This window comes from Sminthopsis crassicaudata, chromosome 5, assembly GCF_048593235.1.
Source record: "Sminthopsis crassicaudata isolate SCR6 chromosome 5, ASM4859323v1, whole genome shotgun sequence".
NCBI classification, from domain to species: domain Eukaryota; kingdom Metazoa; phylum Chordata; class Mammalia; order Dasyuromorphia; family Dasyuridae; genus Sminthopsis; species Sminthopsis crassicaudata.
Window position 1 is genome coordinate 193,997,982 of NC_133621.1, and position 25,451 is coordinate 194,023,432.

At 35.4% G+C, this 25,451-nt stretch overlaps 1 protein-coding gene across 5 annotated transcripts in view; it reads left to right on the plus strand.

The window, feature by feature from the left end:
- The window catches only part of CRACR2A (calcium release activated channel regulator 2A), a 235,872-nt gene that overhangs the window by 139,762 nt on the left and 70,659 nt on the right, over positions 1-25,451 (plus strand). For all 5 annotated transcript variants that reach the window (XM_074269243.1, XM_074269242.1, XM_074269244.1 and 2 more), the window contains 4 exons: positions 64-159; positions 9,337-9,524; positions 15,795-15,866; positions 24,097-24,142. In XM_074269243.1, coding sequence (XP_074125344.1) covers positions 64-159; positions 9,337-9,524; positions 15,795-15,866; positions 24,097-24,142 — 402 coding nt within the window. The remainder of the gene's footprint in view (positions 1-63; positions 160-9,336; positions 9,525-15,794; positions 15,867-24,096; positions 24,143-25,451) is intronic.

A 25,451-nucleotide genomic window follows, 5' to 3' on the forward strand; every position in this document is an offset into this window, starting at 1 on the left:
TGGCTGATTCTTTCAATTTCAGCCCATCATTGGATTTCATTTTTGCCTATTTTTTTTGGGCAGGACATGAAGAGATTTCAGTGCCAGAGTCAGGAGCTGGAGCAAAAGCTGGTGTCAAAGGAACAGGAGCTGGAACAGCTTGTCCAGAAGCAGAAACGGGTATTTCACACCATTTCCTACAGAATAACACATTAATCATTCTATTACACTCCCCTACCTCTCTCATCTTCTCTGGGCTATGCACATTTAAGATGTATATATTCTGGAAGCTTCCATTTAGCTGTCAAAGTGAAAATCTTTGAAATCATAGGTAACCAAGTGAACACTAATTCTCTAATTCCAGGAGCAGAACTTGGAAAAATTGCTCTAGATTTCCCATGAGATGATATTAGGCATTATTCTTTCTTTTTCCATTTGCATTTTTTTCCTTATGAACTTAACAATCATTAACAAACATGAACATTTTACTGTATAAAAAAATAGAAGAGAATTGTATATGATATCATGAATTTCTGTTATGTAGTTTTTATAGTGTATGTTAAATTTAGCAGAAAAGACTCTTTTCTGTTATAGAAATCCTTCTTTTTGTAAAACAACATAATAGTGGTAGCAAAATTGTACTATTTGTGTCTCCTTATGAACGTCTTTTTGTTTTCTTCTGTTTTGAAAAATGCTACTGATATTCTTTTTGGCATCTCTATCATTCCCTACTCTCCCTGATACATGGAAGTCTCCTCTTATAACAAATACTCATACAATATACTCATATTATAGTCAATATATACTTTTTTGTAGTATAATATGGTCCATATGTCATAGTATATTATAGATGGCACAGTAGATAGAGTACTGGCCCTGGAACCAGGAAGACTTCTATTTTTGAGTTCAAATCTGGACTAAAACACTTCCTAGATCCTGGGCAAATCACTTAACCTTGTCTACCTCAGTTTCCTTGTCTGTAAAATGAACTGGGAATGGTAAACCACACTGGTATTTCTGCTAAGAAAACTCCAAATGGGGTCACAAAGAATTAGACACAATTAAAAAATGACTGAATTACAAGCAATTGCAACCAAGTTACAACAAGCAAAACAAAGCAATACATTGCCTATGTCTGAAAATTCTTTTCTGATTTTATAACTCTGGTCTACCATCTCTGTGCCAAGAAATGGTTGGAATTACAACAGTTCTTTGAAATCATGATCGTTCACTTCATTGAAGTTTTCTGTAGTCTTTCAGAGTTGTTTCATTTTAAATTATTGTGGTCATCATGTAAATTGTTCTCCTGGTTCCTCTCAGTTTACTCTATCAGTTCACATAGGTCTTCCCAGATTTCTAAGAATGTGTTATAATTATCATTTCTTATAGTGAAATAACATGCCTTTACATTTATATATCATATTGTATTTGGTATTTCCCGAATTGATGGACATCCCCTTTGTTTCCAGTCCTTGATAACTATAAAAAGTGCTACAACAAATACTTTTTTGTGTATGTCCTTTCTCTCTGTCTTTGACTTATTAGTAGTATATGCCTAACAGTGATCACTCTGGGATATAGAGTTTACAGACATGGGGAATTTAGTTCCAAATTGCTTTCAAGAAAGGTTGGAATAATTCATATTTTTATATATCCACTATATAATCACCACTTTTATTTCTTTATATCATCTTTGCCAATCTGATATATAAAGTTATTTTAAGTTCCATTTCATTCATTATTAGTGATTTGGAACATTTAAAAAAATCTGGTTGGTAATTTATATATTTTTAAATTTTTGTTTGACTTTTTACCTATTGGGAAATGATTCCTATTCTTGTATATTTGTAGACAGGTTTCACATATGTCTTCTCAATCATTTTGAGATATTTAATAAGCACTTGGTTGGATATTGAAAAAGAGTAATTAAATCCGCAGGATATGATAGGTTCCCCACATGAGAGAATATAGAGGAAGAAAAGAAAAACAAATGACAGACTGTTGAGCGACACCCATAATAGTGGACATGAGCTGTATGAACATCTGGCAAAGGAGTCTGAGAAACAGTCATTTAGGTAGAAAAATCAGGCAAAAGCAGTGTCTTGAAAGCACAGAAAAAAGAGAGTATCTAAGAGAAGACAGGGAAACACTGACAAAAACTACAAAGGAAACAAGGGTAAAAATAATAATCCCTTATATCTTGAACCTCAGATCTTTATCAGAGAAATATGATGCAAAGATTTTTCTCTCCAATTAAATGGTTTTTTTCTTTCTTTAACTCTGTTGATCTTGCTCATGCAAAAACTTTTCAGTTGTATTTGATTGGAGTTGTCCATATTTCCTTTTTTGATCATCTATGATCCTTGTTTAATTAAGAATTCACCATTTAACCATTTTTGTAAAGGATATATTTTTTCCTTTCCTAATTTTGTATTTAACTCATAGGTCCATTTAGGAGTTTAATGTGATATAGCATGTAAGCTGTTAATCTAAATCTAATTTCTCCCAAACCAATTTCCATCTTTCCTAGAAGATTTTGCAAAATATAGAATCCTTACCCTTTCCTAAACTTATACAGAAAAACTTATATATATATATATATATATATATATATATATGTATACACAAACACATATATTTAATTCATTGATCTGTCATAAGAAAGATGCCTTTGTATAATCTGCTTGCCATTTTGAAATGGGGGAAAGAAAAGGGAGAAAAAATGTAAATAAAATATTATAAAACAAATATTGAAAACCATCTTTGCACATAATTGGAAAAATAAAATATTTTAAATGGGAAAAATTAAAATTAAAAAATAAAAATGCTTTGAGAGACCCTAAAGGAAATGCACAGAATGCCCATATCCAGCAATCAATTTTTCTGGTAGAAACTATAGACAAATTCAGTTGACTTTTGAGACTTCTTTAATTCTTCAGGATATAAGATTCTTAAAAGTCAGTTGTCCTGAATAAAAATAATAAACTATATTAATAACAAAAAATGCCAATATTAAGAGAAACAGAAAGGTTTTGAATAAAATATATCATATTTCATTAAAAACATTACAACATTTTAGAACAAATGGACCTTTCCTAAATATGGTGAACAACATCTGTCTTTTATTTAGTGTATTGTAGGAATTTAGGCATTGGCTTCTGACATCATCAGTCTACTGAAACTGTTTTTCCAGAGTTACTAATGATCTTTTAGCTGCCAAACCAAATGGAATTTTTAAAGTTCTCATCCATCTTGTTTTCTCAATAACCTTTGACACTGTCCATTCTCTTTCTTCTCATAGATATTCCTCTCTGACACGACTCTCTACTTATTCTCTTCTTACCTGAATGACCATTTTTTCTCAACCTCCTTTGTTAAATCTTCACCAAGGTCATGTCAACTAAATGTCTCTTAGGGTCTGCCCTTTTTTCCTCTTATCTTCTCCTTCTCTACTATTTCTTCTCTACTATTTCAATTTGACAGCTGCTATAGATTCAGGTACTCTCTTTTTACCTTCAACTAAGTATCTAATAGACAACTCAAACTAAATGTCCCTTAGACATACCAAACTTCACCATGTTTAAAATAGAGCTCCTCATCTTTCCTTTCAAACCTTTCCCTCTCCCAGGCTGCCCTATTCTTCTCAAGGGCATTACCCTTGTCACAATTGATTTACAACCTCTGTGTCTTCCTCAACATCTCACTCCCACTCACCCCACAAATCTAATCTATTTGCTAGAATTTTCATTTCTGTTTTCATAATATCTCTCATTAAGTGCCCCTTTCTCCCCTCACACAGCCTCCAGACTGGTACAGACCCTCATAACCTCATATCTGAATTGTTCCAATGACTTTCACTGAATGTTATTTTATAATAAGAAATGATGAAAGATATGTATTTAGAAGACTTAAAGGAACGGATTCACAGCAAAAACAAAATTTAGAGAACAATTTATACAATGACTATAACATTATAAAAAAACTTTGAAAGACTTAAAAGCTATGATTAATGCAATAAACAATTATGACTCCAGAAGACAGATGATGAAGCATACTTCCCACCTGTTGGCAGAGAAGCAATGGACTGGATTTGAAGAATAAGATATATATTCTCAGACACATCCAATATGAATTTGTTTTGTTTGACTATACTCGTTTGTTATAACAGAGAGTTTTTCTTTATTTGGGGAAGGAGAGGAGTGTACAAGAATAGAATTGAGTAGCCATGAGTGATGCAAAAAAAAAAGAAAAAAGAAATAAATTAGTATCAATGAAATATTAAATACACAGAAGAGGGCATAAAGAAGTTAAGAAAGGGAAACAGAAAAGTTGGAAGTGTTATATATTGTATTAAATTTTATACACACACATTTAAAACACAATCTGTGCACAAAAGAAATTCACAATTTCTCTTCTGTGTATGTATTTGTCAATATTGAAATTCACTATATAAAAAGAAAAGTGAGGAACAGCTAGGTGCACAGTGGTTAGAGCACCAGCCCTGAAGTAAGGAGAACATGAGTTCAAATCTGGTCTCAGACACTAAAAATTCCTATCTGTGTGACCCTGGGCAAATCACTTAACCCCATTTATTTCAGGGAAAAAAAAAGAAAGAAAGAAAATTGTAAATTAAAGAAGTGTGACGTACCCTCTAAGTTTAATTTGTAATTTTGAATTTCAGAAGGAGCTATCTATAGTAAGATTACCTAAAGAAAAAACATTTTTAGTAGGAAAACTAAGTCAGTGAAACCAAAGCTCCTCACTTTGCATATTTGGTCAAGGAGGTTCCACAGATACTTTTATCCAATCCGTAGAAATAAGCCATGGAAGATCAGGAAAAAACAAACAAACTCCATTATCTTTGCCAAGAAAGCCCAATTGTAGAGTTGAACACAACTGAAGATCAATTTCTGAGGTATAAATTATCCTACTAAAAATTTAACAATTTGCATGTTCAAGCTAATACTAGCTAGCTTTAGCATGGCCCTGTTTCTAGCTCTAAATTCTGTGATGCTTTGAATCAGAGAAAATGTATATTCTATACCTTCATCTTTTTTTGCTAAGCCTCGGGGCAGAGGGAGATAAAGCAATCACTGCTGAACACATTAAATATCTACTATCTGAACTATATTATCTTCAGATATCTAATATCTTTTATGGTAGGAAGTGAGGGAGACAGAAAATGTATATGATATTTTTATTTCTTTCATAATATTTATATTTTAGATGGTGAAAGAAGTGAGACACCAGAACAGATAGCGAAAACACCTAATATCACATAGCAGAGGACATTAGAGAAAGGCACAGTAATACATGAAATCTGAGGAAGGAAGCGGTAACAGAATAGAGAAAAGCTATAGAAGCTTTCTCGGAAAGGGATCTTCAAAGGATGGGTCAGAATTTAGTAGTCATTGAGAAAGAGAAAAGTCATTCCTAGGGGTCAACCTAGGCACTGATAGGGTGAGAGGACAGGGGAAGTTCAGGGAAGAAGAATATTGTCCACTGCTTAATTTGCTTTTTCTGCAATTGGAAGCATTTCCACCTTGGACAGACCCAGACACAATCTGTCTGGACTTCAGTTTGAATGGTAAGAAGCTATTTTTAGCAGGAGCATCCAATCCCCTTTGAAAGCCTTGCCAGTGTAGGAGCAGGCTGGTGTTTGGAGCTCTCAGGGAGAGAGATCTGTGCAGCTGGCGGCAGGTCTTAGGCAGAATGGATTCAGTTCATAAAATTTAAAAACAGGAGACTATTTAGGTTATTTGTTTCTCCAGCACATAGCACAATGCCTGGTGTGTGTGTGTGTGTGTGTGTGTGTGTGTGTGTATGTGTTTATATGATAAGCAGCTAATAAACTTATTGATGGATTGACTCAAACATCATAGGATTGCTGAGGATCAGTCAGGATCAATAGGAGTCTTGGGAAAAGACTTTCAGGGAGCAAGTTGGCTCTCAGTCAAGGCAGATTTTACTGCCAACAGCAAAACAGACCTAGTCCTTAAGGGACTAGCAGCAAGCTAGATAAAGGGTCTCATATTATTCACATTTCAGGGTCAGGTGTCATGGGGTAAGTTAGTTCTTACAGGAGCAGGGAACTGCAAAGAATAAACAGGATAGGATTGGCCAGATAAGCGCAGGGGGCTTGCATCATGCTACATGTTTCAGAGATCTCAGTAAGATCAATCACATTTGTCCCGCAAAATGGCCTTTGTTATTGGGTAAAGTTTCCCACAGGACAGGGTAAAAAGCAAGGGCTAAAGCCAACCCCATCAGGCAGATGATCATCTAACTCTCCTTATTTTATAGATGAGGAAGATGAGGGTGAAAGAGGTCATGTGAGCAACTTGTGGCAGAGTGAGGCTTTGGGTCCAGTTTCTGCTGTTCCATCTCTCTGACAGGATGATTTGGGTATCCTGATGTCCATACCCTCTTACTTAGTGCCCTGCTACCACAATAGTTGATTTATTTTTGTTTTTGAGTATCCAGTACAAAGCATAGTATCTGACATATAGTAGGGGCTTAATAAATGTTTCTTTGAATGAATTAAGTGTTTACCATGCAGAGGCAATGTGCTGTGTATCAAGAATATAGAAACCAAAGAGTCGCTACTCTCAAGGGACTTTTTCTATTGTTGGAGCTTGTGGAAGGAGAGACCAAGAATCCAAAAAGAAAATGTTAACAAAAATGTGTACAAAGTCATTTCAGGGAAGAAGGGCAGGAACAATCAAGGAGAATTGGGATTGGCTTCCTGGAGGAGATGACCTTTGAGGAGAATCATTTTTATTTTTAAAATTTATTTTATTTTTAATTTATGGAATAAAACAAGAATTTCTATAACAGGCTACAATAAAAAAGATGATTGCAATAAAACCACAAGTCTACCATGTGCTACTTGCTATTCCTTTTAAATATAGAACAACGTTATTGCATGGATTTCTTTCTTTCCTCCTTCCCTCTTTTCCCTCTCCTCTGCCCTAGAAATGGCCGCTCTTAGACATGAATAAGTACATATGTTTATCAATTCTTTCTTTAGATGCAGATAGCTTCTTTCTTATTATATCCTTTGTAATTAATTTGAACTTTGAAGGAAAAAAAGGAGTAAAAAGAAATATAGCTATTTATATACTATTTATATAATTTACATAAAAACTAAAATATATTTACATAATATTATATATAAATTATATATAATTTACACAATAACTATTATATAATTGAAAGGAATACTTAAAAGAGTTGCAGTTTCATGTGCAATCATCTTTTTTATTATAGTATGTTATAAAATATCTATTTTATTTCATAAATTAAAAATAAAATATATATGTATTGACCAGCATGTGGACAGAACTGAGTGCTGGGGAGAGTGTATGAAGTTGACAGACATGACAAAAGCTAAGAAAGGAGGCTGGGGTCAGATTGTGAAGGGCTTTACAAGCCAAAGTGAACAGTTTGCACTTTCTCCTAGAGGCAAGAGGGAGTTATGGCTTCTTCTTGAGCAATGGAGTGACATTGTGAGAACTATACTTTGGGAATATCAGTTTGGCAGCTGGCTGGAGGATGGATTGGAGTGGGAAGAGACTGAAGGCTGGGGAACCAATCAGGAAGCTGTTGCAGCCATCCAGGTGGTAGATGATGAAGTCTCGAACCAGGTCATGTTGTGAGAAGAGAGATTTTGTCTTGAGCAGAACCATGACTTAACAACTGTTTGGAAATGAGGATTGAGGAAGAAGGAGAAGTCAAGCGTTAATAAATGCTTCTGGAAGGGGCAGCTTGCTCTTTGCAGTGGTCTGCGGCTATCTCCTTTTCCTCTCCTCTTTATCCCTATTATACATGAAGTTTTTGCCAATTAGATTTATCTATCAAATGAATGATGGCAACACTATTTAATTACTAAATGCTTGCCTAATTACCCAAGAGCCCCTGAGGAATCTTCCAGAAATCCTTGTTATTCTCATCCTTCTCTCTCCTCCACCAGCTGCATTAATGAGGCCATTTTTTCCAATATATTTTTAATGGTATTCTTTGTTTAGTGAAAAATTTGAAAATATGCAGAGATAGTCTACTGGTCTAGAGAAGTCGACCTTATTTCTATGACACCATAGAAATTCTGTGGTACCTTTTTCCTTTCCCTTACCCTGTAAGGGAGGTAGAAAAGGTGGGATTCAGAGTGGTTTTTTTACTGCATTTCTATATTAGGAAATGAGATGATTTGAATGAATGAATGAATGAATGAAACATTAATGAAATGCTTGCTACCAGTAAAGCATTGTGCTGAGTTTCTATTTCAAGTACAAATAGAAAAATCAGTCCTGTCCTCAAGGAGCTTTCATAACGTAGATGGAAGATTTCATCCAAAAGTCGCATAGATCTAGTACTTAAACCCAAAATAGCAAGGAAGGTATAGTGAAAAAGAATGCTTGGGTTTGAGTCCCAGATCTAGCACTTTCTAGCTATGGGATTCCAGGAAAATAACTTTACTTTTTTCATCCTCAGTTTTAGTTGTTAAACAATGATTGTAACACTTGCTCAACATTATAAAGTTGCTGTTGGGAAAACTTCAAATATCATCTAAATATGAGTTATTACTATTATTAGTCAAAGTTCAATTTTTTTTTCTGTAAAACACTATGTAGTTTATGGATAGAGGGAAAGGATCATACTATTTAGAGCCAAAGACTAATCTAGCACTCTCATTTATCTATCTATCTATCTATCTATCTATCTATCATCTATTTATTTATTTATTTGTTTATTCATTTATTTATTTATTCATTCATCCATTTATTCATTTACTCATTTATTCATTTATTTATTTATGTTTGTTTGTTTGTTTGTTTATATGTTTATGTTTATGTTTATTTTTATTTATTTATTTATTTTTGCTGAGGCAATTGGGGTTAAGTGAGTTGCCCAGGGTCACACAGCTGGGAAGTGTTAACCAACTCCTCATTTAATAAAGAAAATGAGCCAGAGAGGTAATGGTATCTTGCCCCAGATTACTTAGATTGCAGACAGCTAGAAAGAACCTTCTAATCTAACTCATTTCATGAATGTAGAAACTGAGGCCCAGGGAGCTAGTAGGATTTAATACTACTACTAATACTCTTAAAAGAATATCCTTTCATGATTGAAGGTTACAGAATTCCCTTTTCTGGAGAGTGCTTTGATCTTCTGATTTACTCAGTCTTTTCCTAGTCATAAGGGAATAGATGAAAGGATCTGTTTCCTACATGAAGATATGGTTTAAAGTAGGGAATAGAATAATCTGAGCAAATAACAGGCAGAGAGCTTCTGTTTTAGGGAGTCGAGTTATCTAGCTGACTTGTTTTTTTCCTCCTGACATTTGTTATCTCTTTCTAGCTGGAAGGTCAGTTCATGGACCTCAACAATGACAAGCATGAAACCAAAGCAGAGAACACTAAACTTAAACTCACTAATCAGGAACTGGCTAAGGAATTGGAGCGGACCTCGAAGGAACTGCAGTACGCCCAACTGCAGCTTGAGAGCCTGCAGCAAGAGGCCTGTAAGCTGCAGGAGGAGAAGGAGAGGTGAGTAGCCAAAGTGGTCCCAGATTGCAGATCACATGCCATATCCACCTTTCATCTATACTTGTGTCTTGTAGAATGTAGGCCCTTCTTTCTGCTTTCCAAGGTAATAAATCATTTAATCATCCAGAGTTAATGCCTATATGTGAATTAATGTTTTACCTTCTTGAAGACATAAATCCTTAGCTGGAGTGTGCAAGAACCTAACCACAAATGTAAATTCAAAGGGAGATCTGATTGTTTTTTATTTTATTTTACTTTTGAGAGAGATCTGATTGTTAAATTCAGTAGGAACATTTATAGCTCAGTAATAAGCAAATGCTACCAATTAAGACTTGATTTCTTGTTCTGTTGATTGTCTAGACTTAAGAAAGTGATAGAAAAAATGTTAATAATGCAGTGAAACTTAATTACTTCCATATCACTTGGGCTAGGGTTGGAGCACCCTTGCATCTAGAAAATCTGCATTAAAATTATTTGCCCTCCCTTTGTACTGGAGAAATCTGAATTTTTTTCTTTTTCTTTTGTAGGGTGTTTACAGTGCCTTCTTGTTAAATTTGGATTGATATCACATTAAACTATGCATATATTTGATGCATTCTAAGCTCTTTCAAAGTCATCTGCTGATTTTTGCATATTGTCTATAGTTCTGCAAAACTCCCGAAAAATTCCAATTTAATTTCTTATGTCAATACATGATATATTTATATTACAATGGAGAAAGTTGCAATATGGAAGGGATAACTTCTTGGTAGAAAAATAAAAAAACTGAATGAGAATCAGAAGACAGGAGAAAATTCTAGCCCCAGCTTTGTTGTGGGGGTTCCTCATTCCTCTGAAATCTTAGATTAGGAAAGCAAATCATTGCCTTTATATGAGAAAGCAGAATTCTGACTCTACTACTAACTAGCTGTGTGACCTTGGAAAAATTAGGTTACCTCCTCCAGCCTCAGTATCTTCATCTATAAAATGCAAGGTTGTAAAATGTTCCCTCCAGAAATCCTACCCCACTCCCTCTTATTCACCTGCAGCTTAAATTTCAGTCTCTGAGTACCTGGGTGGCTTCTGAAGCTTTTTAAGCAGAGAAATAGAAGAGTTACACCTGTGCACTGGTGTACAGACCATGGATCAGAGAAGAAAAGACTGAAGATACAGAGATGAGTTAGAGCACTTTTATAATGGTTTGGGCAAGACATAAAGAAGTAATGTGGCTGGAAGGGAGGAGGCAAGTAGGATGTACATATTTTATTTATTCTTTGTAAACTCCTCAGAAAGTTTACAGGTCAAACACTAGCTCTCTCAGTGTTTATCTAGGTGCTTAATTCATGTAGTCACAGTTATGGTTTTCCCAGTAGCAAAGTATGGCTGTGAGAGATGGACTATAAGGAAAGCTGTTCAAATTTTGGTGCTGGAGACTTTCCCTTGGTCAGCAACAAGAGTATATAAGTCAATACTTAAGTAAATTAATTCAGGCTATTCACTGAAAGGTTAAATACTGAAGCTGAAGCTCCAATACTTTGGCCACTCATTGGAAAAGACCCTGATGTTGGGAAAGATTGAAGGCAAAAGAAAAAGGGGATGGCAGAGGATGAGAGGAATAGATGATGTCATAGAAGCAATGAATATAGAAGCAGTTTATTTTCCTCAGTTTCCTCAATGAGGAAAATTCTGAAATTAGTTAAATACAAATGTCAAGATCTATATCAAGAGAAGGAAAAAGCTAAAAAGAGGAGGAGAGAGAGGAAGAGAAGAAGGTATAAAATATTTCTCATCCTCTGATCCAAACTCATATTTTTACAAATTATCATTTTTAGCATTACCATGTATTATAAATTAGTAGAAATCACACTGGACATTGACCAGGTCTTCTATGTGACATTAACCGGTCATTATCTTCCTGACAAGTTTGAAAATGAGGATTAAAATAGCACTTATTCCCGGATTATTGTGAGGAATCATTGAGATAATATTTTGTAAATTTCTGGAAATGTTAGCTATTATCATTACTGATACAAATAAACAAGAAAGGAAACTATGGACAGACTTTGAGAGACAGTGCAGGAAAGAAGGGCCGATGTACTATAATCCACGGGCTCAGGAAGAGTTGGGTTAGCTTCCTCATCTGTGGAATGAGCACAATGGACTAAATAAATTCTTCCTAGTTCTAACATTTCATGTAAGAGATCTAAATAGGAGTTAATATTCCAGTGAGGCCACAGTGGCATTAATACTCATTCATCTAAAATCAGGAAGAATAAAAACTGAAAAGATAACCCCAGATCTACAATTAGATTCCTTTAGAAAAAGTCATAGATATATGCTTGTAATAAAAGCAAAAATAGCTCAAGAAAGAAAAGTCATGTTGATGGGGGTGAGGGGAAGAACGAGATAACCTTTTCCTTGGTTGTTCCTGGGAAGTCTTGGAGCAATGTAATGCTAACTGGAAGATTAAAGCAAGAGAAGTCCAGGAGTGGACCCTTTTTTAAAAGTTCCCTTGAATCATCTGTTCTTTCTAGTCAATGGCTGACAAGGGGGTCATTTTAAATTGACAAATCCCGCTGCACTGACTCATGCATGTGGTAGGCTGTTCCTGTTGACAAGGAGCACTTGGAACACAAAGCCAAAATGCCCCAGATCTTGCCCTCGAGAAACTTCAAGCTAACCCATACAAAAGATATATAAACCTAGTAGAAAAGAACTTAATTAAAACAGACATAATCATGATTTCATATTTGGAGGTGACTTCAGGGGCCATCCAATCCAACCCAAACCCAAAAAGCACCTTTTTTTTACAAGATACTTTGACAAGCACTCATTTGATTATTTACATCATTTTAGGGGTGGCTAGGTACCTAGAACTCCAGGCCTGAGATCAGGAAGACCAGAGTTCAAATCCAGCCTCAGATTTACTGGCTGAGTGATCTTGAACAAGTCATTTGGCCTTTATTTACCTCAGTTTCCTCACCTGAAAATGAGGATTAAAATAGCACATATTTCCAGGATTATTGTGAGAATCAATTGAGATAATATTTTGTAAGTTCCTAATATTAGCTATTATTATTATTGAGACAAATAAACAAAAAAGGAAACCATATAAAGCCTCTCTACTCGTAGTCATTAAATATCTTAGAGGCATTCCAAGACCCTGGAAAACCATTAAGAGATTCCTATGCCTTAAGACTTCATAAGGAATGACAAGAAGACCTAAGTCCATGCCTTGAAATTCCAATATTGATTGAGGTACCCATCAAATTGATTAGAGTTTTTCCTGTTCTTCCCTTATACATTCAGAGTAAGGAATTTGTCAGGAAGATAATGATTGATTAATGTCACATAGCAGACCTGGGGCAATGTCCAGTGTGATTTCTACTAATTTATAATGTATGATAATTCTAAAGATGATAATTTGTAAAAGCAGGAATTAGAATCAGAGGATAAGAAATATTTTTCCACCTCCTCTTCCTCTCTTTCTAGTCTTTCCCTTCTCTTGATATAGATCTTGACATTTGTATTTAACTAATAGCTCATAAATGGATGTACTCTTCCTTTTTGGTTATTTATTTAACTGCCCCAGAAGACATTTTCAGCATCACAGTTTTCATCAGTGAAAGTCAATTTCTCTTTTTTTTTCCCTTTTTGTTTTTTATATCTTCAACTGTTGGCTCCTTGCCTACCAATGCCTATATTTACTTAATTTCCTCAGCTGAGGAAACAGGCAGGTGCACAGACAGACTCTTTGGGGAAACCCAGGCTTAAGGTTTCTGCTGAGCTTTTTGTTTTTTAAATTCCTTGTCTAATAAAATATTGTCCTCAAGGCAGAACCTCAAGACAGAGAGGGAATTCAGGAGATGGCAAAGGAGGCTTGGGAAGAAGTCAGAAGGGAAGGAGGATGTGTAAAAGTTAATAAGGCTGAAGCATCCTGCCTAAATGTAGTACAGAATCTTCAAGACATTCAGGTACTTGGGATCCAGTTTGGAAAATGGAAAATAAATTGCTTTCCTCTCAAGTTCAAATTAAATATCATAGGTAATGAAACTTTTGGAATTTCCAGCTCTGTAGGATACAGGAAAAGTTTGTTAAACAATTAGTATTGTCTGAGATGAGCTAGAATTTGATTTGTTTGTTGCTCTTACACATCAACTATATAATTGTTGCATAATTATAGAGGAGAATTGTAGAAGGATTATGGGAGGTGGGGAAGGAAAGAGAGACTCACTCCATGTAGACCTCCAAAGGAATCGAGTTATAATCAGCTTGGTAGAGAATCTCTAGTCCCATGGGTACTTTCATGAATCTTTCCCCTTTCTTTCACTTTCTCCTTCTACATCACATTCGTCCTTACCAGTGTCCTGTTAGTGGCCTAACTGCAGAGAGGGTGAAGGGATGTCTTCTGTACCATCAACACTATGTAGGTGAGGATTGTTGCATTCTGTATATATGCTAATGAATGACTAAATCAATCAATGAATGAAAAACCATGTATTAACGACTTACAATGTACAAAGCACTGGGCTTTCAAATAAAACTAAACCTTGCACTCAAGGAGCTCACATTTAAATGGGGGCAGACAGTACATATAGAAGGTGAGATGAAAAGGTCCCATGATCCCAAGGTACAGAAGTCATGCACACAATAACACATCCTCCTTATTTTCATTTCCACTAATAAAATTATATCACTTTCTGATTTTGAGTAATTAACAGTAGCAAGCAATTTAGTGGTAAGAACTTCCTTTTCTGCATTTTCAGTAGATTCGGTAGCTCTGGCTGCAGTTTGCACAGAAGCAATTGCCAGAGAACATTATATCTCCTAGACACATAGAGGAACTATATGAATACAATTATAAAACACTCCTTATGATAATTACAGCTGACCCAAATAATTGAGAAAATATCAATTGCTCATAGGTAAGCCAAGTCAAAACAATAAAAACTATAATATTACCTGAATTGATTTATGTATTCACTGTCTTACCAAACTGTCAAAAAATTATTTTGTAGACCTAGAAAAAAATAACAAAATTCCTATGCTAGAACAAAAGTAGGAAGGAAAGGAGCTAATCAATACCAGATCTCAAAATATACTATAAAACGGTCATCGTTAAATGCTTTATTTCTAGTTAAAAAATAGAAATTGATTAGTGGAACAGAATGGGAACATAATATTCAGAAGCAAGAGAACACAGTAACCAAATATTTTTTTTCAATTAAAATTCCAGGGATTATGATAAAGACACACCATTGAACAAAAAGTGTTGAAAAAATGGGAAGCAGAGTGTGTTAAAAGAAGTCTAGATCAATCTCTTATATCATATAGCAAGATAAGTTCCAAATGGATCCATGACTTAGATATAAAAGACCACATCACAAGCAGATTAGAAAAATAAGGGAGAACATGCAGATTGGATCTATGACTAAAGAGAGAATTCATAATCAAACAAGGAATAGAGAGGATTACAAAAGATAAAACATAATTCGATTACATAAAATTTAAAAGTTTTTGATAAAAAAGATGCAGCTAAGACTAGAATGGGAAAGCAGTTAATCAGGGAAAAACTTTTATGACAAAAATGTTTAATGAAAGAGAAAAATAAAACATACTTTCCACCTGCACAATGTAAAAAAAGAAGCATTTTCTCCATTCTAACCTGGGACTAAGCTCAAGAAGCATTAAGTATTTTTTATATTCCAGATAGAATGTCAGATGCTAGAAATACAAAGACAATTATTGGAAGACGACTTAGTAAAGAACTGCATAGGTACTTACCCTCCGAAAGAGATCAAGGAAGGGAGGAAGAAAAGAAAGAAGGAAGGAAGGGCGGGAGAGAGGAAGGAAGGGGAGAAGGAAGGAGGAAGAAAGGAAGGGGAAAAGGGAGGAAACGAGGAAGGAAGAATGAGAAGAAAGAAGAGGAAAAAAGAAGTAGGAGGAGGAGAAGGAAAAAGATGAGGAAGAGGAGGAGGAGAAGAAGGAAAAGAAGGAGGAGGGCAAGGAAGAAGAGAAGTCCCTAAGAAGATTGAGCAACCCCATTCAGACTAGAACAGACTTTACTTTAGAATGTAGAAACAAAGATATATTTAACAACCCCCTAAATTAGTTTAGAGCATCTCTTTCTCTGGCTCAAATCCCATCTATCATCTGTCATGGTACATTATCCATTGTGTTCTCATTTTTTTTCATTCCTTTGGGAAGATCTGATATATAAGTGATTTCTTCACTGTATTCATCTTCATTTCAGTTAATCTAACTCACAAACTGTGTTTTCCTGTTTTCCAGGGAAGTCTACCGGGTGACAGAAAGTTTGCAGAGGGAAAAGACAGGACTTTTGAAACAATTGGATTTCTTAAGGTAAGTCTATAGCTGGCGGTCATAAGGCCGCATTCTAGACAACTTAGTTTGAAAGTAACATTCCAAAGTTATTTAATCCCCTAGAATCACAGAACCATGGTATGGAGTTTTTTCCTTTTATTTTATTTTTTTTCTCAATTATATGTAAAATGCTGAGTGAAACAAGCAGAATCAGGAAAATCTTGTACACAATAACAGCAAGAATGTGCAATGATCAATTATGAAAGAACTTGGTTCTTCTCAGTGATCCAAAACAATCCCAATAAACTTTGGACAGAAAATACCATCTACATCCAAAAAAAAAAAACAACCCAAAACTAAGGAGACTGAACATAAATCAGAACATGATATGTTCACTTCTTTTTCTGTTTTTTGTCTCTTTGGCTTTTTCCCTTTGCTCTGATTTTTCTCTCCCAGCATGATTCATAAAACAATGTGTGTTTAAAAAATTTTAAGTGTAAAAAATTAATATTATTTTTAAAGTTCTGAGTCCCAAATTCTCTTTCTCCCTCCCTCTCCTCCACTCTCTTTCTGAAGGCAAGAAATTTAATATAGATTAGTCTTGTGTAAGTCATGCAAAACACATTTCTACATTAACCACATTGCAAAGGAAAACACAGATTAAAAAACAAGAAAAATAAAGATAGTGGAAAATGGTATGCTTTGATCTGCATTCAGATTCCATCAGTCCTTTCTCTGGAAGTAGATAACATTTTTTAATATAAGTCCTTCATAATTATCTTAGATCATTATATTGGTGAAAATAACTAAATCATTCACAGTTGATCATCTCATAGTATTGCCATTACTATGTACAATGTTTTCCTGGTTCTGCTCACTTCATTTTGCATTAAAATATAAATATAAATCTTCTCAGGTTTTTTCTGGAATTATCCCCCTCATTATTTCTTTTAGCACAGTAGTATTCCATCACAATATCACAACTTTTTAAATCATTTCCTATCTGATGGGCAAAACCTATAATATATTAAAGATCAATGTTTTCCAGCTGATATTGTGGGTGAGTATATGCAGAGTGTGAGAAAGCAGTACTTGCTCATCTGGTCCACGATCTATGCATAGACAGAATTTCCCCAAAATTCACCCTCTGACACTGGAGTTTATGTTGCCAATAATTTATCTCTTTAAACCTTTTTTCCTTTCTCTCAGTCTCTACTTAATACCCTATTGAGGTTAATATTTTTTCGCTTGTCTTTTTTAGTCTGTATATATGAGTATATCCAACTCTCACTTGTCTAGTTCAGACATATTTCATGTGATGCTCATTTTCCCTACACCTTTGTTCATGTTTGTATAATCTACTTTGTATACCACGATTAAGTGATATAGGAAGTTCCTTTTCCTTCTTTCTCTGTTGCCTCATATATATTCACTTTTGTCTCTCTCTCTCTCTTTTTTTTTAAGACCATCAGAACAGAATAAAGCTATTCTGGGCCCTCTGTTTGTCTTATTTAATTCCTCTATAACATTAAAATTCTAAGGGAACATTTGTTTCTTCTCATATTAGAGGAGGAAAAAACCTGATCATTATCTAGCCCCTCAAAGTTTCTAAGCTAATCTGATCTTTTTGTCAGGAATGTTGGAAAGTCTCTTATTCTCTTAAAAATCTTTCCTCCCTGTGAGATTATACCCAGTTTTGCAGAGTTAATTATTTGCCACTATAAGTTTTGTATTTTACTCTTTGCAATATTATGTTCCAAGATCAAAGATCCCAGATTTCTCCTTTATACTGGTAACTACCAATCTTATGAGATTATGGTTATGATTCTTTGAAATCTGAACTCTTTCTTTTTAGCTGCTTGTGGTAATATTTCTTTCACCTGGAAGCTCTGGATTTTGGCTAGAAGTTTTCATTTTTTGAGTTTTCCAAGTCTTTCTATGTTCATTTTATCCTCTGGTTCTAACATATCCAGACAGTTTTCATTTATTATTTCTTGAAATAATATATCAGATACTTTTTGGTTTTGGAACAAGAATTATATTACTTCTTCTTGATCTGCTTTCTAGGTCAGTTGTCTTTTAATAGGTAGTACTTAATATTGCCCTTTATTTTTTTCCAGTCTTGATTTTGTTTTAGCATTTTTCACTTTCTCATGATATCAGCGATTTCTGTTTGGTTCTAATAATCAAGGATTCTCTTTTTCTTAATAAATCTTACCAGCTTCTGTTCCAAACTATTAGTACTCTTTCCAAGGCCTTCCTCCCATTTGGAATTCTTATTATATTTATCCCCATGATCTTTCGTAACCCTTGTTATTCTCTTATCTTAGGCTCTGCAAATAAGTATTATGGTTCCATTTTCTTCCAGATTTTCTTACTGGATTATTTTGACTCATAGTATTCTTCATAGTATGTATTGTCTTCTGTTTACTCCTACCTTCAGCCTCAGCTCTTGATATCAGAGTTAGTGCCTGGCCCTATTTTCTCCCACACTCATGCAAAAGATCAAGCTGCATTTGGTCCGGACCTTGCTTCCCTGGCTTTTTGCTGCTGGCAAAAACATTCCTTACTATGTCGATACCTAGAATCCTGAAAAGTTTCAGTGTCCCCAGATTAGAGCTCTATGACTAACTTTTCCTGATAGGACAGTGGGAGATTTTTTTTTTTTACAAAACCCTAGGACTTTTTTCATTAATGTATTGTCTCCTATGTGTGATCTGGGACTTCTCCAGATCTGAGTCCTGTTATGTTCTACTCCCCTTCCCCTGGGGTTTCCAAGTCAGAGAACTTTTGCTTCTATATCCAGTGAGACTTTCTTGCCAGGATTTTGTGGATATTGACCACCAGGGATTTTCTGATAAGGGCAACTCTCCCATGCTGGGGAGGTGGCGTTCAGATCTGTTCGCCTGTGCTCACGCTGGTTTCTTTAGCAGGACCCATCTTTTAGCATCTGTGGCTTATGGTTATATTGTTGTTGTTCTGTGTTAGACTGAATGAGTATTTTTGGATTTTCTCTGTTTTTTTGTTTTTATTTTTTTAAAAATTGGCCTTTGTTCCACCTGCTGTTCCTTTTAGATCATTGCTGTATTAAAAATGAGAGAGTTAGGCTCCTTTGTACCTTTCATTAGGATATCATATTTTGAATTCATCTTTATGAGTTAGCTATGGAATCTTTTACTTGAAAGCATAATTGAGCCATTGCATCTAGTGCCTGAAACATTTTGAATTTTAATGTTAAATATAATACATTTCAGATTTGTACTACTCAATATTTGATTCAAACTAGTCTCAACAAGAAGTGAATATGGAAATGAAATGGACAGGTTTTTGGCAAAATTGGGGAGGAAAAGATCAATAACAACTTATTATTTGGAAAAACTTCTGATTGAAAAAAAACAGAACAAGATGTGCAAAGACTTTACTTTGGGGCTGGTTCTTTTCCTTTGTATTTAATAGAAATAGGAGGGCAGATTCAGACAATAAAAAGGAAGAAATAAAAGGTCCTTGAAAATTACTTAAGACTTATTTTTAATAAGCAGAACATTCATGCAGAAGTGTATCACTGGAACTTTTGCAGAGTTACTATACAGTTAACAAGCTAACCTGGCTGATAAATTAAAATCAGGAAACTACCATGGAGCACAGGTCTGGAAGGCAGACAAGAGATGAGCTGTTATTGACAGAAAGAAAGGAGATCTAAAGATGGCAAAACAGAGGAAACAGAGAAGAAATTGGAGGCCTTAGAGGAAAGTTAGGTTGAAACTATGCAAAGAAGAATGCAAATACTTTCCTAATGAAGAAGGGATAATATATAGGACTGCTTGCTGTCTTGGAATGGGGTGGAGGAGGAAGGGAGAAAATTTCACAACACAAAGTTTTGCAAAGGCAAACGTGGGAAATTATCTTTGTATGTATTTGGAAAAATAAAATGCTATTAAAAAAAGAAGGCTTAATTTCCCACTGTAGCTTTCCTCTCATTCTGCCTTGCCTTCCTTATTGTGTATAGCAGCAAGACTTTGATTAATAGGGAATGACAGAGGAAGCAGATGAATAGAACCAAGGGATTAAGAGGAGAGAGAGAATATCTCTTGTCACTGCACATTAGAATGGAAATCCAGAAGAATCGGAGAGAAAAGAAGCAAGATGAGAAGGCCAAAAAAGACCCTCTGGGTTGGTCTTGCCCCTGGCTCAAACTTCATTGTACAAGCCATGAGTTAGTCAGAGTGAGACGCTATTAGAGGGTCATACCATTAGTAGAATACTGAACAAAAAGGGATTAGATATAAGAGCTTCAGTCTACCCCTGACCAAGCATATACCCTCTATTACAAAGAGGAAATTTTGAGTGCAGGGTTCCTAAGTCGTCACATAATGATGTATCTTACACTTGGTCTGAGTCAAACACCATCTAGAAGAAGTAATATATACATATTGCTTATTGATTTTATTTTCATATGACAATATTAAAAATACAGTAACTGAGAATTCTTGTCTATTCCTGGGGCAATACATGCTTTTGAAGAAATGATCCAATGAAACTCTTAACTGCACAGATAGAACATGTTTCCTTCATTGATTATATTTAGACACCTGAGTCCTACCACAGATTTCAAGTTTAATATGGACAACAGAAGCTCTCAATAGCAAAACTTTTAAAATAAGATAATGGAAAACAAAGCATAGAAGCTGAAGGCACTAATTGGTCTATAGATCTACTCATTAAATTAGTGGATGTGTTCAAAGGCAAACTTCTGAGGTTAGCAAGTTTTATGAAAACTTTCAGAGTATTTTAAGGTAAATTATTAATAAACAAAGGATTATCAAATATTGCAAAAGCAAGTTGTATAAATCTTTTTTGTTTTATCTAGAGATGGCAAGGTTTTTCTTAATTTTTGTTTCAAGTTAGCAATCTCTAGTCTAATCATAGATTTTTATGGTAATGTCAGACTTCTAGAAATACATCAGAATAAGACAGGACTATAGCCCTCCAGACTATATCAGCTGCATACCAATTATCCAGCAATCTTCTTATCTTCTCCCCCCAAAACCTTAAACTCTGACCCTGGGACCACCCTGGATTCAATTGATTTTTACCTTATCTTCCCCAAAACCTTTGTGCTCCATCCCTCTATTTTCTAGCTCCTCTTTCAAGAGCTGAAATGGACAGCTCCGATCCCATTTGTTAGGCTGTAGATTTGATGACTTCTTGACCCAGAATCTACAGCTTCAGAAGAAATACAACCTATTTTTCCATGTTCCAACAAACTGAGAAAGATACTGATGGCTCAGCTCTTTATATCCATTAAGAGTCTAGGAACTAAGTTTTTGAGAACTAGGCCAGTACTAGGACCTTAAATACCAGGTGTGGGTGAGAGCCAAGTGCATACTCTAAATGTGGAAAATTTTTCTGGGTTTCTGAAATCTCCTCCCTTAATGGTTTGAGGCATTGGTCAGGCTTGGAGATACAAAGAGCAGGCACATGATCAAGTCCCCCTGTTACTTCTGTCCTGTTCTCAAGGTGTTTGGAGAGAGAACAGGGTGACACTATCCTTCTTCATTGCAAACCCTGGAGGGTAGGGATCCTACTCAGTGCTCCATGGGTAACAAATTTCTATCTCTTCCCCATTTTCACTTATAATTCAGTCACCAAGTGATGAGGCAAAAAAGAAAAAAGAAAAGGAAAAGGAAAAAATGACAACAAAAACCAATACTCTCTTTATTTTTACTTCTCATCTTTTCATCTCAAACCACTTGTATTCTGTTTAATCCTTTACAGACTTAGAGAAGACAGCTCTGAGAAGACTGAAAGCAGACAGGATAAGGGTATACATCATTCTTCTTCCATTGTCCCTTCTGGAACCCATTCTCTTTCTTTAAAAATGTCCCATTTTGCCCTAGACCTTTTTCTCTCACATGATTTCCATCTCTTTCTACTCAGAAACCTGGCTTCTCTGAAAAATACTGTATCCCCGGTCAATCTCTTGATTGAAGAAGACATTGTTCCTCTCATACCTCTAATAATTTGGGTCAGGAAGAGAACTATGTACTCCTTAGCTCCCCACTCAGTTGCTCTCAGCCTGCTTCTGCATCATTTAGAACTTGATTCTCGTTTGTGGCTCATTCTTTCTAGACCATCCAAGGCATGTCCTTGTTGCATTTGGCTTCTAGTACTCTCTATTCATTTCAAAAAGAGTTCAATAACTGGATCACAACCTTCCTTTCTACCCTAAATTCTGCTCTCATACTTGGAATTCAGTTGTCATATTGATGTTCCTTTGAATATCCTTACCTGCCAATTCACCAATCTTCTGCTCATGATATCCTGTTCTACTGTCTTTCCTGATGTCCCATTTCAGTGTTAATTCTGTTACTCTGCTTTTCTCTTGTATGCTAATCCGTCATCCATTCTTTGATTTCAATTTCTTCTCTTTACTATCTTGATTCCATATTTGTTCCAAATATCCACTAACCTCTACTCTTGAATCCCTGTCACAAATACTTACCATTTTTCTCCTTCAATCCACTATCTTGTCTTTTCACCAATCATGTCCCATGTAACCCAAAGTTATATCTTTTTCTCCCAGTGCTTCTGGGGTACCTCTGATAGAACCTAGGGAGCATTCCACAACTGTGTCAACTAGGTCTACTATAAATTTATGTTATTTAACTTCAACTGAGACCACACATGACAATTCTTTTATTCTTTCTAGTTTGACTTTTATTTTCCACACCTTGTGCAAAGACTATTTGAAAGGTGGAAGATTTATACAATCTAAAGAGAAACCAGAACATGTAATGACTATTTGAAATCTTGCTTTCTCTTTTCAGATCCTCTAGAACAGAACTTCTTAAATTTTTTCCATTTTACAACCTGTTTTGTGCCTAAACATTTTTATGTGACCTTGGGCATATAAGTATATAAAATAGATATGTAAATTAAACATTAACCAATAAGAAATCATAATTTTATGATCTCCCATATTCAGGTGGGCTCTAAACTACTCCTCCTTATCAGAGAACCTCTCTTTTTATCTCTCTGAAAAAACTGAGGTCATGCACTATTCATTGGAGAAGGTCTTTCTTCTCTACCTTAGTCTTCATACTTCCTTTACATCATCTGTATCCTGTTCTCCTTTGATCTAGTACCTGAAAGAAAAATGACTCTGGGGGCAGCTAGGTGGCACGGTGAATAGAGCACCAGCCCTGAAGTCAGGAGGACCTGAGTTTAAAACTGGTCTCAGACACTGAATACTTCCTAGATGTGTGACCCTGGGCAAGTCACTTAGCCCCAATAGCCTCAGGGAAAAAAATTCCTTTCTCTTGCCAAGATCAACACCTATAATTATACTCTTGATTCCAAGCCTTTCCATTTCTCTTCCTGGAACTTTTACTTTCACCTATTCTCGTTCATTTTCATTCTTTCTCCCTTATTCTCACCTTCTCTCTTTTTACTGTTTCCTCTCCTCTTCTCTTCCCTTTACTTTTCTTATTTTTTTCTCTTTCCCTCTTCCCATTCAGTCTATTCTTATCAATTAATAACTCTCCTGCTACAAACATGCCAAAGTTTCCCTATACTTTAAATTTTTCATTTAATCCTGATGTCTCCTCAAGTCACCGTGGTCTTACATCTCTTCTCTACAATTGTAATTTTGTCTCCCTCCTAAAATTACCTTCACTTTTCTCTGTCCTCCATGGACTGTCTCCTTTTTAACTTTATATTTTCAGCATCTAGCATACTATAAAGATTTGTTGAATTGAGCTTCTCCCTCTGGATCATTGCCATCTGGGGAAATCAATCCCTAGTAAGAATTCTCAAAAACACGAGTCATTCTGATGATCAAAATGACTTTAAAGAGATCAGCTAATCAGGAGTCTTCAGCCTGGAAGAGAAGAAATTTGTCAAGGGAATACAAGGAATATTTTATAACTTTTTTATTTCTTATGTGTACAAAGTTTTAGTAAATGCTAGAATTCATTTACTTTCACATTGAATATGGGATAGAGAAAGGTTTACTGAAAACCAAAGGACTTGAGAATCAAAAAAGATTGGCAATTGCTAATTTTGCTCATCCCTGCTCCCTTTTCCTCACAAAAAAGATCCATCCTCTAGCTCACAATCTCCAGAAGATGAAATTCCACACTCTGTTGCTTTTTCTGTCTCTCAGGGCCCACCAGGATGGCATTGGAAGTGGTCAGAATAAGTTGATCCTGTGAATGAGTTTTGTACATGACTTGATTTTCCTTGGTTCATTTTCCCTTTTGTCTCACAGGGAAAAGAACAAGCACCTACGGGATGAACGCGACATGTGTTTGCAGGTAATAAATCAGAGCCTCAGGGACTATAAGATATTAAGCCATCTAGGAACTAAGCTATTATATTCTCCACATGGCCTAAGATAACTCCAATCCTGGTGAAGAGAATTATGTTAGATATTTTTGACTACACAGAGAGGTCATTATCATAAAAAGGCAGAGAAGCTAATCAAATCTGCCATCATGTGATCCATAGTCTTCTGTTAAAAAACAAAAACAAAAAAACCCAAAAAACTGGAAATGCTTTTCCTGGAAAACTCTACAAAAGGGAACGTGATCATTGTTTTTAAGTATTTGAAGAACTGTAATGTGGAAGAATAATGGATTAGGCTCATTCTGTGCTTCCAGAGGGTGAGATTTGCAGAGACAAATTAAAAATTCACATAAGTAAAAACTTCTTGAGAAGTAAAGCTATCTAAGAGTGGCAGTGGCTGCTTTGGCAATTAGTGCATTCTCCTTAATTATAAGTCTTCGATCAAAAGCTGAATAACCACCCATTGGTTATGCTGAAGAGAACATTGTCAAGTCAGGCATAGTTTTGGACTAGATAGCTTCAGAGGCCTCTTCTATTTCTGACATATTCTGTGCTTCTATGAGTGTATATCCCCAAATAGTATAAAGTGCTAAACTGACCCTGAAATCTCCCTTTTTGATCCTAGTTTCTATTCAACTCTCTTTGAAGATGATGCTACAGCATCTGAAAAAGTGTACTTTGGTGAGGGAAGATAGGAAGGGGGCCTGTGGTAGCTTCAGATAGACTTACTTCCTTACAGGTAGGGAAGTCATCCTGCCTTGCCTTTGTTATATGACCTGAGACAAATCATCATTCAACCTTCTGAAACATAAAGAAGAATATTCTCCAACTTACTTCCTGCTTTACTAGGAGGTTACAAGTTGAAATGCTTAGAAAAAAGCACAGGCTCATATAATTTGGATCTGGGAGGGACCTTCAAGATCATTCCACTTGGGGGATTCTTAATGAGAGAGAGAGAGAGAGAGAGAGAGAGAGAGAGAGAGAGAGAGAGAGAGAGAGAGAGAGAGAGAGAATGAAAGAAAGAAGGAAAGTGCACGAGAAAGAAAGGAAAAATAGAGTGTGGTATACTTTCCTATCACATTGTCCCTAAAGTCAAGGACACATGTTTGGGACTTCCATGTCATTTACTAGCCACATGAGTTTGGGCTAGTTTTGTAACCCTTCAGAGCCTTACTTTCCACATCTATAAAATGGGAATAGTAGTCTATTTCCTGGGTAGTCCATAAGGATCAGAAGAGACAACATATGTTAGAATGCTATTTAAATATGAGCTATTAT